General features: G+C 41.2%; 1 protein-coding gene and 1 non-coding gene across 4 annotated transcripts in view; one reads left to right on the plus strand and one right to left on the minus strand.

The window, feature by feature from the left end:
- TP53BP2 (tumor protein p53 binding protein 2) overlaps positions 1–14761 on the minus strand; it is a 66697-nt gene that overhangs the window by 26901 nt on the left and 25035 nt on the right. For all 3 annotated transcript variants that reach the window (XM_043924209.1, XM_043924211.1, XM_043924210.1), the window contains exons 2-4: positions 12307–12454; positions 6282–6395; positions 2559–2641 (exon numbers count right to left, since the gene is read on the minus strand). In XM_043924209.1, the coding sequence (XP_043780144.1) occupies positions 2559–2641; positions 6282–6395; positions 12307–12454 (345 nt within the window). The remainder of the gene's footprint in view (positions 1–2558; positions 2642–6281; positions 6396–12306; positions 12455–14761) is intronic.
- On the plus strand, positions 4640–4746 carry LOC122708347. Its single transcript, XR_006345134.1, has one exon. It is a non-coding gene; the product is annotated as a U6 spliceosomal RNA (small nuclear RNA).

The raw sequence follows: 14761 nt of genomic DNA on the forward strand, positions 1-14761 counted from the left end.
AAAGAATATAAGAAAACTTTTTTGGGGGGGTGATCGAATATGTTCATTATCTTGATTATGGCGACAGCTTCAGAGGTGTACACAAGTCAAAACTCATCAAAATGTATACCCAACATGTGAGCAGCTTGTTTGTTGTTGTGTCGTGTTAATCACTTTTTTCGAAATTTTTGAAGTTGCTCAGTCGTGTCCAACTCTTTGCAACCCCATGGACTATAGCCTACCAGGCTCCTCCCTCCATGGGATTCTCCAGGCAAGAATACTGGGGTGGGTTGCCATTTCCTTCTCCAGGGGATCTTCCCGACTCAGGGATCGAACCCGGGTCTCCTGCATTGCAGGCAGACGCTTTAACCTCTGAGCCACCAGGGAAGCCCAAAAGTGAAGTCGCTCAGTCGTGTCCGACTCTTTGCGATCCCGTGGACTGTAGCCTACCAGGCTCCTCCGTCCATGGGATTCTCCAGGCAAGAATACTGGAGTGGGTTACCATTTCCTTCTCCAGGGGATCTTCCCAACCCAGGGACTGAATGAACCCAGGTCTCGCACACTGCAGGCAGATTCTTTACCATCTGAGCCACCAGGGAAGCCCTATGTGTAGTTTATTACACGTCAGTTATATATTAATAAAGACACTATTTAAAAACCCAGTGAAGGGGGCTTCCCTGGTGGCTTAGTAGTGAAGAATCCACCTGCCAATGCAGGAGATATGGGTTTAATCCCTGGTCCGGGAAGATCCCACATGCTACGGAGCAACTAAGCCTGTGCGCCACAAATATTATTGAGCCTGTGCCCTAGAACCTGGGAACTGCAACTATTGAAGCCTGTGAGCCACAGAGTCCATACTCTGCAACAACAGAAGTCACTACAATGAAAAGCCCACACAATGCAACTAGACAGGAACCCCTACTTGCTGCAATGAGAGAAAAGCCCAAGCAGCAACAAAGGCCCAGAACAGCCAATAAATAAATTTTTTAAAAAAGTTTTTTAAGTGTTATAATATTTTCATAATTTAAAAAAATTTAAAAAAAAAAACAGTGATGGGACTTCCCTGGCAGTCCAGTGGTTAAGACTCCAAGCTACCACTGTGGGGGGCATGGGTTTGATCCCTAGTTGGAGAACTACAATTTTGCATGTCTCATGGCAAGGCCAAAAAATAAATAAATCATTAAAAAAAAATAAAAATCCAGTGATGGGGAAAGATACATTGTGTCAAGATACACTGAAACCTCATTAACAGTCAGACCATTTTTGTTATCCTCATATCAGCCTTTCATCACTAAGATAACTATGAGATCAAAGAAGAGAAATAGAAGAATTTGGGGAAGGTGGAATAAAAGCAGTGTGGGTTGGAGAGGTAATTTAGCTAATCCCTAACAAGGTTAAAAATTCTAAGCTCTGAAAAGAAAATGTCTACAAGGAATCCCAAAGACACCTGATAAAATTCATATGCAATAGCAAGAGCATTAATATATCATTAATGCTAAAAGCAATAACAGCAACAAATAAAATCACCAAAAAAACAAATACTTCCTCGAACTTATTCAATACTTGTTCTGTATTTGTGATATATCCAGCATCTGACTTTTTTTAACAGCCATGTTGTTGTTGTACAGTCATGAAGTCGTGTCTGTCTGTGACCCTATGGACTTCAGCAGTCCAGGCTTCTCTGTCCTACACTATCTTCCAGAGTTTGTTAAAATTCATGTCCATTGAGTCAGTGACGCAATGTAACCATTTCATCCTGCCACCCTTTCTCCTTTTGCCTTCAATCATTCTCAGTATCGGGGTCTTATCCAGTGAGTCAGCTCTTCACATCAGGTGGGCAAAGTACTGAAGCTTCTGCTTCAGCATCAGTCCTTCCAATGAATATTCAGGGTTGATTTCCCCTAGGATTGACTGGTTGGATCTCCTTGCAGTCCAAGGGACTCTCAAGAGTCTTCTCTAGCACCACAGTTCAAAAGCATCAATTCTTTGGCACTCAGTCTCCTTCATGGTTCAACTCTCCCATCCAAACATGACTACTGGAAAAACTACAGCTTTGACTAAATAGACATTTGTCACCAAAATGATGTCTCTGCTTTTTCAATTGCTGTCTAGGCTTGTCACAGCTTTCCTTCCAAGGAGCAAGCGTCTTTTCATTTCATGGCTGAAGTCACCATCCGCAGTGATTTTGGAGCCCAAGAAAATAAAATCTGTCATTTCTTCTAATTTTTCCCTTTCTCTGTGCCATGAAGTGATGGGCCCAGAAGCCAAGATCTTTGTTTTTTGAATGTTGAGTTTCAAGCCAGCTTTTTCACTCTTTCACCCTCATCAAGAGGCTCTTTAGTTCCTCTTCACTCTCTGCCATTAGAATGGTATCATCTGCATATCTAAGGTTGTTGGATATTTCAACCACCATAGAGATCATTAATCACTTTCTCATGAAATAAATTTAAAATAAGCCTTTAAAAAAGGGCTGCCCTTAATCACCTACTGAATAAAAAAGTAACAGTGAATAAAATTAAAAGTTAAAAAAAACAGCATCACTGTGGTCCAAACACAAATGGGTAACAATGATCACTTACGCCATTCTCCTTTCTTCGATGTTCACCTGGAACTTTTACACCGTTTCTTTTTAAACTTGGATCCTGAGACCTTGGTCCACTCACTAAGCACAAAATTCAAAAAGTATGCATTAACACTAGAGGTGACAGATATTTTAAGTACCAGTTCATTTCTCAGTTATGTTATTAATGTTCTCTAATACTTTAAGTTGAAAATATACTTAAAATATCAATACTTTCCAATACCAATGAAGTTAAGGTCTCACAGATTCAACCTGTTCTAGAAAACTTTACTTGAACAGTGAATGGTCAGCACTAGAAAATGTCACATGCTAACCATTCCCTAGAAAAGCTGCATGAGTCAGGTGCTAAAGGAGAAAAATTAAGAATATAAATATACTTCTTATTATGGGTCATTCATACCATTTGCCTACAGTGTCTGTTCCCAGTTCTCTATTTAGCTACTCAGAAATAAAATTGGGAATAGTCTCACTGAAAGAAATAGGTGAAAATTAATCAACCCACCCTTGCACTCATTAAAGTGTTTGTAACTTCCACGGGAAGGAAGCAATTGAAACAGAACAAGTAGTGTTTCGAATTTTGCGGTAATTCCTAAGTACTAGCAAGTACTTCCCCATTTAAGTAAAAAAAATTTCATTTTCTTAGCGTGGCAAAGTACTAGTTGGCAAACATTGTACATTCTGCTTTTTTGGGTAAAAAGAACTTTTCAGGTCCAAATATATGTTTCTCAGCGTCACTTAATGTATCATGATGAGAAAAGTTTTAACTTAAACTGATAAATTGCAAAATATCAAAGACAGTTTCTTAAATACATGAAATTAAGCTCATAACTGTACTTCCCAGATGTTACAGAAAAAATACTAAACTATTTCCCAAGAAGTTTTAGATTAAAATTTCTTCTGAATCAAATGTTTGTTGTATCTGCCTGGAAGCTTGGCACAAATTCCCACAAATAAGTAAATAAATATGCCTATCCTCAGAGCCACGTACCACACTTATACCTAATTCCAACATTTTCTCAGCTTTACTTTTAAAACTGTTCATTTTTCTGGCAAAATAGCTCAGTACCTGTCACAATATTTCTGCTAGAAAAAAGAAAAATCTATCATTCAGGAATAATTGCTTTCTTTGCTGCCTCCAAGAGAGAGCAACTGAACTGGCATGTTCAGTCACATAATTAGAATAAAAAGCAAGAGCTTTGAAAATAATGTCATATTAAAAAAAGAGAAAAAAGTAATGGATTTCCATGGTGGTGGTCCAGAGGTTGACTCAGCGCCTTCACTGAAGGGGGCATGGGCTTGACCCCTGGTTGAGGAACTTAAGAGCCCACATGCTGCATGGTGTGGCCAAAAAAAAGAAAAGTCATATACATTCTGGGTCACAGGTCCTAGTTAAACCAGAAAAAGAATACAGTAACAGTCTCTTAATCTGTAATCTAGAAGTCTACAACCACAAAGGCTGACACTAAAGAGCAATCCTGTTTTATCCCAGTTTTGACACTATGTGGCACTGGTGTTTTGCAACAATGTAAAAACAGCACCTTTATCTTCAGATTGCATTTCTCACATTACAGACACACTGAAACTGCATATTGCACTATTGAGAAGCTATTTAATAATTCACCAGGTACCACAGAGGAAGATATTTGAACTGACAGATGAAGGGAGAAAATTCAACTAATTGATTAACAGGAGATGTATCCAATAATGTAAATAAAGAACAAAATAAAGATGCAGATGTCAAAATCACAAAAAACAAGGCAGCTTTGGTGGGGGCGGTGGGGGGGGAAATGCATGTTTATTTAAAATAGAATTACAGACACAGTGAAGCCCAAAGGCCGAGGAACCAGCCAGGATAAGGAGACTCAGGTTCCCCTCCTGGCTCTGCCTCCTGGTATGTGGCCTCTGACAAGGCATCTAACCCCTAAGTATCAGCGTTTCTTATCTATAGAGCAGAAGAGACCAGACTAAGTCAATTCTGGGGTCTCTCACACCTCTGATAATGTCTAATGGCTGCCATATGGACATCTGTACTAAAGGAGTAAAACTTAAAATTCTGTAACATGTAATAATTAACCTCTGGTGCTCGCTTTGGCAGCACATATACTAAAATTGGAACGATACAGAGAAGACTAGCATGGCCCCTGCGCAAGGATGACACACAAATTCGTGAAGCGTTCCATATTTAAAATAATAATAATAATAATAATTAATCTCTGTTATCAACATTCTAACTCCCAAGAATTTGTCAATATATACTAAAGTCACAAACCATCAACTTTCCATTTTAAGCGTCCCAACATTTTTAGAAACACCTAGTAACCCAGCTCCAACCAATGGCTTTCCGCTGAGAACAAAGGCTTCCCTACAGATCTCAAGACTTGAAACTGTTTTCTCTCCTACATCCTATGAGACCTCCAGAGTCACAGCTTTGACTGTGTTCTCAATGTCTAGTGCTGCTTTCAGCCCACCATTTCTGATCTCCACGTTTCACCTTCTACCCTCTGCTTACCATCATCTAGAAACTCTGGTCACAACTCTCATAGCAGATGTGACCATGTTACCCCCCCCGTTCTCTTTGCCCAAGTCCCCCCTTCATTTTGGATGACCTCACCATCTAAAAGCTTGCCTCTCATATCCACAACTTCCTGTCTCCTCTCTAATTCAGGTTTATTTCATGGTCCAATACAAGACCACGTTATCTAGAAATGCTCTATTCCTGACATGTTAAATTCAAATTTCTTACTTTTTGACCACAATTACCTCTCGCTATACCTGTTCAATAACCTGAAACTTGCAGTTTCTTCTTCTTGCAGCCCCTCTGCCTTCACTTTATCCCCATCTCTGCCTGAATGCCATCTCGCCAACATCCTCTTTTTCCTTGTCTCACCAACATTCCACTGAACTTGTCTGGCCAAATGCCAACCTTGGGTCAATCCAACCATCTTCTCCTCTTACACTCTGGGCTGCAGAGCACCACTGCAGCAAAATCACCCATGGTCTCCTGGTGTCTAATCTCCACTGTCCTCTAGAGGCCCTGGCCTGCCAGCTTCCCTGGCCACACTCTCTCCTATTCTCCACTAGGGCCTCCTCCCTCAGAGAAAACAAGTGTTTTCAGATGAGAAGCCCCTCCCACTGCTCCCATAGACAGCACCCATTTACTGCCTCTGGGAAGCTTCCCTTCCACCCTGTTAAAATGGAACAGACCCTTCCCTTACCCTCCTAACTCACCCCTCCACCCCCTCGACCCCGAATTTCCCCTTGGCTAACTTGCCCATCGAGCATTCCCTTCTTCCTTGTATTTCAAACTCCTGCTCTACTGACTCCTTTCCTTCCCGCCCATATTAAGAGCTGTAGTCAGGAGACTTCCTTGGTGGTCTGGTGATTAAGACTGTTCTTCCAAGGCAAGGGACATGGGGCTGACCCCTGGTGGGGGAACTAAGATTCCACATGCCGTGTGGTGCAGCCAAAAAATAATACATTAAAAAAAAAAAAACCTGTCATCAAGCTTTTCCCACCTTCCAACAAAACACAACAAACAGAACCACACCCTTTTCTGCCCACCCTATAGCGTCAGGGCTTGGGAGAGAGGGCTATCCTCACTGTTCCCCCTTGCTTCTTGCTCACTCATCCATCAAACTGCCTGCTCCTGATTACGGGTGACCTCTCCCGAGCATGAAACTGAAGTCTGAATCTTTGTCATGATCAACAGGATGCTACCTACCAACATCCCTACCAGGGGGGCGTTCGTGGCGAAGAAAGAACCGAACTTCACTCCTCTGACTTCCAAACCGCTGCAGGACGTCGAACATTCGCTCATTATCGGCAACTGGACGTTCTAAAAGAAACGAACAAATCATGTACAAATCATGTTACCTGGTAACACATCACTTACTGTCTACCCTTCATACAAATTATGCATTATGAATGCAGAAAATACTATCTAGGATCTTTTAAAAAAAAAAAAAAAACAACCCTTAGAAAATGAAGTATCACCAGCTTACCACCCACATAATCAGGGTCAAAGCTGGGTGGAATATAGGGGTAGGAAAGGACGGGGCCAGGGCCACTGGCAAGAGCTCAGGAGTTGGATTCAGCAGCCCCTCACTAGCTCGAGGCAGGCCGTGAAGCTCTGCAGGTTCCAGAGTTCCTGTCACCTATTCCACAGGATGGTATCTGAGGTCTCTGTTACCTCTAATGGTTCTATGATTCTCCAAGTATATGAACGAAAACTTAAAAACAACTTTCTAAATAGTCTTGTCTTTCTATTGGGGATTTTTTTTTGACAATTTTACAAACCATGTTTAAAACAAAAATCATACACACGCATTTCCAAACAAAAGTCTGTTTACCGCTCTGAAAATATTCCTTGAGACAAAAAAAAGAGGCATAGCTCAATACTCTACTACATGGGAACTGTAATCTTCCAATCTTAAGGAATCTTTACATAAAAACCAAATATACTGTTTGAGGATGCCAACGGTTTAAAATCAAAGAACTTAATCATTTCTAATGTAAGAATGCTGCAATGGCCCCCTCCAAAAAAATTCAATGCACTTGTCAGTAATCAAGGACACTATCTGAGTACCTTAAATAAACAACATGGGCACAGAAGGGAGCAGCCAAAGGTTCAGCAGCCAATTCTGTGAACTAACCCTGAATTTAATCGGCTTGGTGGCAACAAGTACAGCTTGGGTGCTATTTACAGCAACATGACGTAATGAGTAGACATAGATACCATCTTCTCTAAACCAGAGAAAGTCTAACCAAGACTCCCCCAAGAGGAAACACCCGGAGCTGAGCAGATACCTTCCTGAAAGAAATTCTGGGCAGCCCTTCCACCTCCTCACAAAAACAAAAATCATACACACACACACACACACACACTTTACTTCAAAAGAAATGAAGTGATATCCAGTCCATGCAGACCCTCCACCTCCTCACAAAAATAAAAATCTCTCCCTCTCTCTCTCTCTCTCTCTCACACACACACACACACACACACACTTTATTTCAAAAGAAATGAAGTGACTTCCAGTCCATGTTGAGTGTGGACCTTCTAGGTCTAAAAGCTAAGGTCCTAATGGTCTCAGTGACAAAATGTATATATCAGACTTAGGCCAGCACAAGCTGAAATACACTTCAAAGGTTCTCAAAGCCACCCATTTACCCCATGCTCCAACGAAACCCATCCCTCGTCCTGGCATCCATGCCTACGTGACTTTGAACAAGCCATTTCCAGCACTGAGGCCTGTCCCCAGCACGCTCTTCTCCTTCTGCAGATGGAGCACCTCCATCTGTTCCTGAAGTCCTCCTCACTCTGTATGAGAGAAATGTCTGCTGATTCCTGCTTTTACTCTGACAGCACACTTTCATCTCTCTCTTCTTACAGTCAAGCACAGTTCCTAGCAAACAACAAGAATCCAAGATACATTCTCTCAGCAAACAAACCAGGGGGGAGTAAGAAAATGGAGATGGCAAATGAAAGCTACCGTTTTATAAATTTTTACTTTTTGACCAAGCGGCATGTGGGATCTCAGCTCCCTGCACAGGGATCGAACCTGTGTCCCCTGCGTTGGAAGCACAGTCTTAACCACTGGACTGCCAAGGAAGTCCCAAAAGCTACTTATTTTAAAAGACAGTTAAAGGAAATGGGAAACTTGAGAAGCTAACAAAGTAGAAGTAACACATTTATTATTTTTAAAATAGCACACCTTGGACGAGTTATAAAAAAAAAAGGAGTTGAAAACGTAACAGCTATTACTTGTTGAGTGTGAACACTAAATGTGCCAGGGCCTATGCTAAGCCCCCTTCAAATGTCAGCTCCCAGGATTCTCACACAATCCTGTGCAATAGATTCATTTATTATCCCAATTCTGTAGGAAAAATACGTAAGGATCATAGAGATTAAGTATCTTGTCTGAAGTTATAAAGCTAGTAAATGAAAAGAGACAAGATGCTGATACCCATGACCTTGCTCTTAATCACAACATCATACAAAGAACCTTCAAATTAATTATGAATTCTCTGCAACCAATCAAAATCCCCAAAGAACTTTTCATGGAACCTTTCAATTCTAAAACATACCTGAAAAAGAAAATATACAAGAATAGTACAGGAGCACAATGAAATAAGCAGCTGCCTTTACAGATACCTAATCTATTATAAAACTAGAGTAATTTTAAACTATTTGGTCCTCATCAAATTTTTGCATCTGGTCTCATGTCACTGGATATATTCCAGTGTCTCCTAGGTTATAGTCTATGGGAATCTAAGAGTATGCTACTGCTGTGTAAAAATTGTATAATTCTTAATTATCTTGAATTGGTTCATGGTACTTTTCAGGCCTACTATATCCTTCTACTTCTCTGTATATTCATTTTATTAATTTTTGAGGGTTTGATATTGAAACTCCAAGTAAAAATTTTATTTACTTAAAAAAATGATTGCAATGTATAGTGGAACTATATGTAACTTTGTTCTGTATTTCCCAAATCTCTGTAAATGAGTTATCATATTTTCATAATTTAAAAACTAAGAAAAATAAAATTAAAAAAAATTATTTGGTCCTATCATAAATAGAAGAAAAAAATAAAAGTAACTGGCTGAAGCTTATAGAAACATACTTCCTATGAGATATAACAAGAATATGAAGTGAAGTTTCACATCAGTAAGGAAGAAACCAAGTGTCTTCAATAAGACACTTAAAAAAATTCACTATCTACCTGGGGGGAAAATATTAGATCTCTAATTCACACTAGTCAGAAAAATTAATGAGAAAGAAGAGGAGGGTGAGGAGGGAAGGGAAAAAACTTTAAAACTTAATGGTACAAAACAACAGCAGACTGTGTTTCCAGCCTTGACATAAAGAAAAGACTTTTAAACAACATACAACTAGGCCTGAGTTTTAGAAGAGTTGTGTTTTTCTATAACAGCTACAAATCAAGAAGGAAAAAGGCAAAAGTCAAAAGAGACATGAGCAAAGACTATGATGAAACAATCTTTTTTTTGTTCCGATGGAAATCCAAGTGGCCAGTAGACGAATGAAAAATGAGCAACTTCAGCATCAGCTTAGCAAAAGTAAGAATTTTATTGTATTAGTATCTTTTTTTGATGAGGGATACTTTTAGAAATGACTGGTAGAAGTGTGAATTTCTACAGCCTTTGCTGAGGGAAATTTGGTGAAATATATTCAAATTTAAAATGTGTGAACCTTTAAGCAAGCAATCCCACTTCTGGGTTATCTACCCTAGAGAAATGTTTGCACATGATCAAAAGGTTCCTACAAGACCTTCTCCTGCAGCATTTATAGAAACAAGAGAATTAATTTAAATGTTAGTGAATAAAGAAATGGTTAGATCAACTGCAGTTTGTGCGTAATAGTATGGAAAATTATGATAATTAAAAACAATGGTGTAGATTTACACAAACTAATCAGAAAAGACCTCCAAGCTATACTGTAAGGTAAAATGATAAATTGCAGATAGCGAGATGTATGATACTGTTACATGAAGAAAAAATAGAGATGACACAAAACTATTTCTATAGTTACATTACAGAGAAAAAAGTCTGAAAAGTTATCTGCTAAAATTATAAGCAATTATACATCAAGCGACACAAGATGGGCTTGCGGGAGAGATTTCCATTCCATCTGTATTATTTGCCTTACAAAAAAGAATCCATTCATGTAGTCTCTTTTTTTTTTTAATTAAAAAAAATAGAAAAAAGAAAATCCTTTAAACATCCTCATTACATAGCAAGGGCTACTGAACTCAAGTGAGCAAGATACTACAGAGGAATCAAGAGTTTCAAGGAGAGGGTGAGCCTTGGCAAAGGAAGAAAGTCAGAAAGAAGGGTAGGCGCACATCCAGAGGAACCTGAGGTAAGCACCGGGGGAGGGGAGTGAGGAAGCTCACAGTGCGTGGTCTCAATCACTTCTCTTCTGGCAAGTTATTTGCAGAATGCAGGGAGGCCACCAGAGCAGCTAGAAGCTCGTTTATTCTTTCAGTAAATATTTACTGAGCACTCCCTCTGAGCTGGGGCACAGCAAGGAATGAGACAAGCAGGTCTCCACTCTTAAGGAGTTTACATTCTCGTGCGTGTCTGTGAGGCTATGGGGATTAAAGAGGCAGCAGATTAATAAACACACACAAAAACCAGACAGACACGTCTCATGCACAGGATCAAACCGGGATGATGTAATAGAGAACCTCGTGCCTGCTTTAGGGGGAAGCTCAGAAGAAACATCTCCGAAGAGCCAACGTGTTAGCTGCAATCCAAATGACCAGAAGGAAGCAGCAATGACAAAATCTGGGAGTGCAGCAGAAGCAGCTGGCACCAGGGGCTCTGAGGTGGGAAAGTTTCATTTATCCAGGAACATAAAAACAGCTGCAGGAGGCAAGCAGGAGGAAAATGTACCAGATGACATCAAAGACCTCACAAGCTAAAACCAAGACTTTGGATTTTATCCTAAGTAGAATAAAAAAGTTAAAGCAAGAAAGTCAAACTAACAAATTTTCATTTAACAAGGATCATTTAGGGGGACTTTCCTGGTGGTCCAGTGGCCAAGACTCCATGCTCCCAATGTTGGGGGCTCAGGTCCGATCCCTAGTCAGGAACTAGATCCCATATGCCAAAAAAAACTAAAAGATCTTGTAAACCACAAGGAAGAGCCCATGTGATGCAACCAAGACCTGGCGCAGTCAAATAAACTTAATTTTTTTTTTTTTTTTTACAAAAAGGATCACTTGGGTTTCTTTACGAAAATGAGCTAATCTAGTTGCTATGTGAAGTAAGCCGCTCAGGGAGAATGAAGGAAGTCTTCCTGAACACCCAGCTGTAGGAAAATCAACTGAAGATGATTAGGAAGACTCACATGGGAAGCAGAGGGTGTTCGCTGAAGTCACACACCCGTGAACGGTGTGAATGCAGTGAACGCAGTGGGAAACGTGCACTTGGACAAACTGCACCCAAAGGGGAGGAAAAGGAAACAGTAAGGGCTCACCAAGCTGTAGAGGAATAGAGCCGAACTCGTGAAAAATTACTCCTTCATCTCCAAACTCCTAAAGGGCCAAAAAGAAACCAGGCTGTCCCACTTCAGGGCTCCAAAGAACTAAGTAAGGGATCGATTTCAAGGCTTAAAATAATGACTATGATTTCACCACTGCCTCCTGCCACCACAGAAACTCAATACCGAAGAGCTCTCCCCAAAAACCTCCAGACTCAGAGACGGCAAGACAATCAGAATGGCTCAGAATGCCTCAAATTTCTAACGAAGTGAAACCACCCAAGCATACCAAAAACACTTCTGAGCACAGTACATTTTACCCTAACACCCCCAGAAGCTTCCACCCCGTGTATCAGCTGCCATCCTTTGACCTCTAATACTGTAGTATCTATGATGTGCTGCGGAAAAAGAGAACAGCAAGAGGACCTTGGAGGAACTTCCCAGGTGGTTCAACAGCTACAACTCCACGCTCCCAATACAGGAGGGCCCAGACTCCTTCCCTGGTCAGGGAGCTAGAGCTCACATGCCACAACTAAAGACCCCAAGTGTCGCACTGGGACCCAGCGTAGTCAAAATAAATATTACAAAAAAAAAAGACTTTGGAGGAGGCAACAAAACTGGACTGAAAGCGCGATCTCTGCTAGACACCCCATTCTCCAGTTTCTCCGTGGATCAACAGGAGAGGCGCACACCGCCCTCTCTAAAACTGATGGTAATCAAGACGGCACGGCTGAAGACGCACCAGAGCCACACCACACTTCGGCCAGGTGGCAATCGCTCTCGCCAGGTTCTTTGCACAAGTCCACCACGTCTCTGCAGATGGTTTCCGGAGTGACAGGGACTTCTGTGAAGTGTTGCTCGTTGTTGCTGAGGTACACAGTGAGAAACATCTGGAAACAGAAGGAGAAACACAAGGGTTACTAGTGCCATCTACACTGGCGCTGGCCACTTCTCACTTACCTCAGATTCCTTTCCCCGACCGTCTTAACCGAAATGCAAAGGCACAACAGGACCACCTGGCGGTCTCCAGGCCCAAGGTGGAGAGGGGCCCGGCGCTCTGACTATGGCCCCTGCCCTCCCTCCATCAGCTGCGCCTGCAGAAACCTTGGGGACCCCTGGAGCAGAGTAAACAGACTGGTGCACACAAAAGGTCAAGTTCAATCTTCCTCTGACATCTTATTTATGTCATTTGTTTACCAAGACTTCTGTAGTTCTTAGTCTGATGTGCTGGCCCATACTACAAAGAGATTCTCCCATCAGCCCTGTGAGGATGACCAGGAGATGATGATCACACAAACACATGCTTAATTGAGCAATGTCTCTTTCGGGAAGGATACAAGAACAAAACATGTGTCGCCTCTGAAGGTGGAGATGGGAAAAGGGGACTGAACTCAGAGGGATATCTAATATTTTATACCATGTACATGTATCACCTGTTCAAACAATTATATTTTCAAATCTAAGATGTTTTAATCAGATTAGATACATACTTTAAAGTATAAGTCAGTGATGGCTCAGTGGTAAAGAATCCACTTGTCAATACAGGAGACATGGGTTCAATCCCTGATCCAGGAAGATCCCACTTGCCTCGGAGCAACTAAGCCCCTGCACAACTATTGAGCCTGTGCTCTAGAGCCCACAGGCCACAACTACTGAAGCCCACACACCCTAGAGCCCATGCTCCACAAGAGAAGCTACCCTGATGAGAAGCCTGCACATGGCAACTCAAGAGTAAAGTAACCCCTGCTCACTGCAACTAGAGAAAAGTCCATGCAACAACAAAGACCCAGCACAGCCAAAAATAAAAATAAATAAATAAAAGTATTTTTAAAAAGCTTAAGTCTTCATCAATAAGGTGTAAGTAGAAATGAATGGCTATCGTGCTAAAACGGATATGACCTTGTATATAAACACTCAGGCCAGCAGAAGATTTAGGTCTAAAACTCAGTCTTCCTCCCCATAAAAACAGATACTATATCTTAAAAACACTGCTACTAAAGAATTCAAGTGTTCACACCTATCAAATAACAAAATAAAAAACAATCAAACGAAAAACAACCGTTGTTAATTCCTAGCACTGAAGAAAACTGAGCAAATTAACAAACAAATTGTTGATGACAATGCAAGTCAAGTCAGCAAACCCCCATGCTCATTCACTCAGTGAGGACTTACTCTGGGCGGATTAATCTGTATTGGGATTAAAACAAGCAAACAAAACCCAGACAATTTGAAAGTGTAATTCCACTGTGAGCTTTATATTCTATGAAAATAATTCTTATCAAAGAAAGAGAATGCAAAGGTTTTGAAACATGAACTTGATGGACCAGTATACATTCTGTAAAATGAATTAATGAGACTAAGCCAAACACTGCAGGAGTTTGGGTTTTAAGGCTATAACAAAACAGAAGGGGATTTCCCTGGTGGTCTAGTGGCTAACATTCCAAGCTCTCAATGCAGGGGTCCTGGGTTCAATCCCTGGTCAGGGAACTAGATCCCACATACTGCAAATAAGAGTTAACACGTCACAACCACAGATCTCACATGCCGAAAATAAGATGGAGATCCCCTGTGCTGCAACTAAGAACTGAAGCAGCCAAACAATTTTTTTTTTCTTTTAAAGGCAGAATGAGTAGGATCTACACTGTGATCACAATGACACAAGAATATCACACAAGCCACAGTGCCTGCCCTCAGTCACACGGCATCTCACCCAGCATAAACCTCTCTCCTATTACCCCAGAAATGAGAGTTGCGTTAGACTCTTCTTTTGCTGGGGGCGGGGGGCTGTGCACAGCAGGAGAGAGGCAGCACCTGACCAGCAATGATAATGGGAAACTGGATAAAACAGCAGACTGGCTGCCTCAAGGATCTGGTTTGAGTAAGGGGAGCAGATGACATGCACAAGAGAAGGTCCACCGGGTCAGTGGGCTCTGCCCCTCCGGGCTTCCCTGCTCCTCCCTGAAGTAAAACTATGTTTCTCAAGGTAAGCCAAGTCTCCATTTCCTGCAACTGAAGCTCTTAATTCACAGAAACATGTATAACACAGAAAGTAACCCCCAAAACTGGAAAACACAGACAGGAACCCATTGCAGCTAGAAGACAACTCAGAAACAAATTTTAAAGTGGATGCTAGCAAAAAAAAAAAAATGTATGAGAACAAAACGGGAGAATTTGTCAGCATGAGCTCAGAAGCTTTC

This window comes from Cervus elaphus, chromosome 14 (assembly GCF_910594005.1).
Source record: "Cervus elaphus chromosome 14, mCerEla1.1, whole genome shotgun sequence".
NCBI classification, from domain to species: domain Eukaryota; kingdom Metazoa; phylum Chordata; class Mammalia; order Artiodactyla; family Cervidae; genus Cervus; species Cervus elaphus.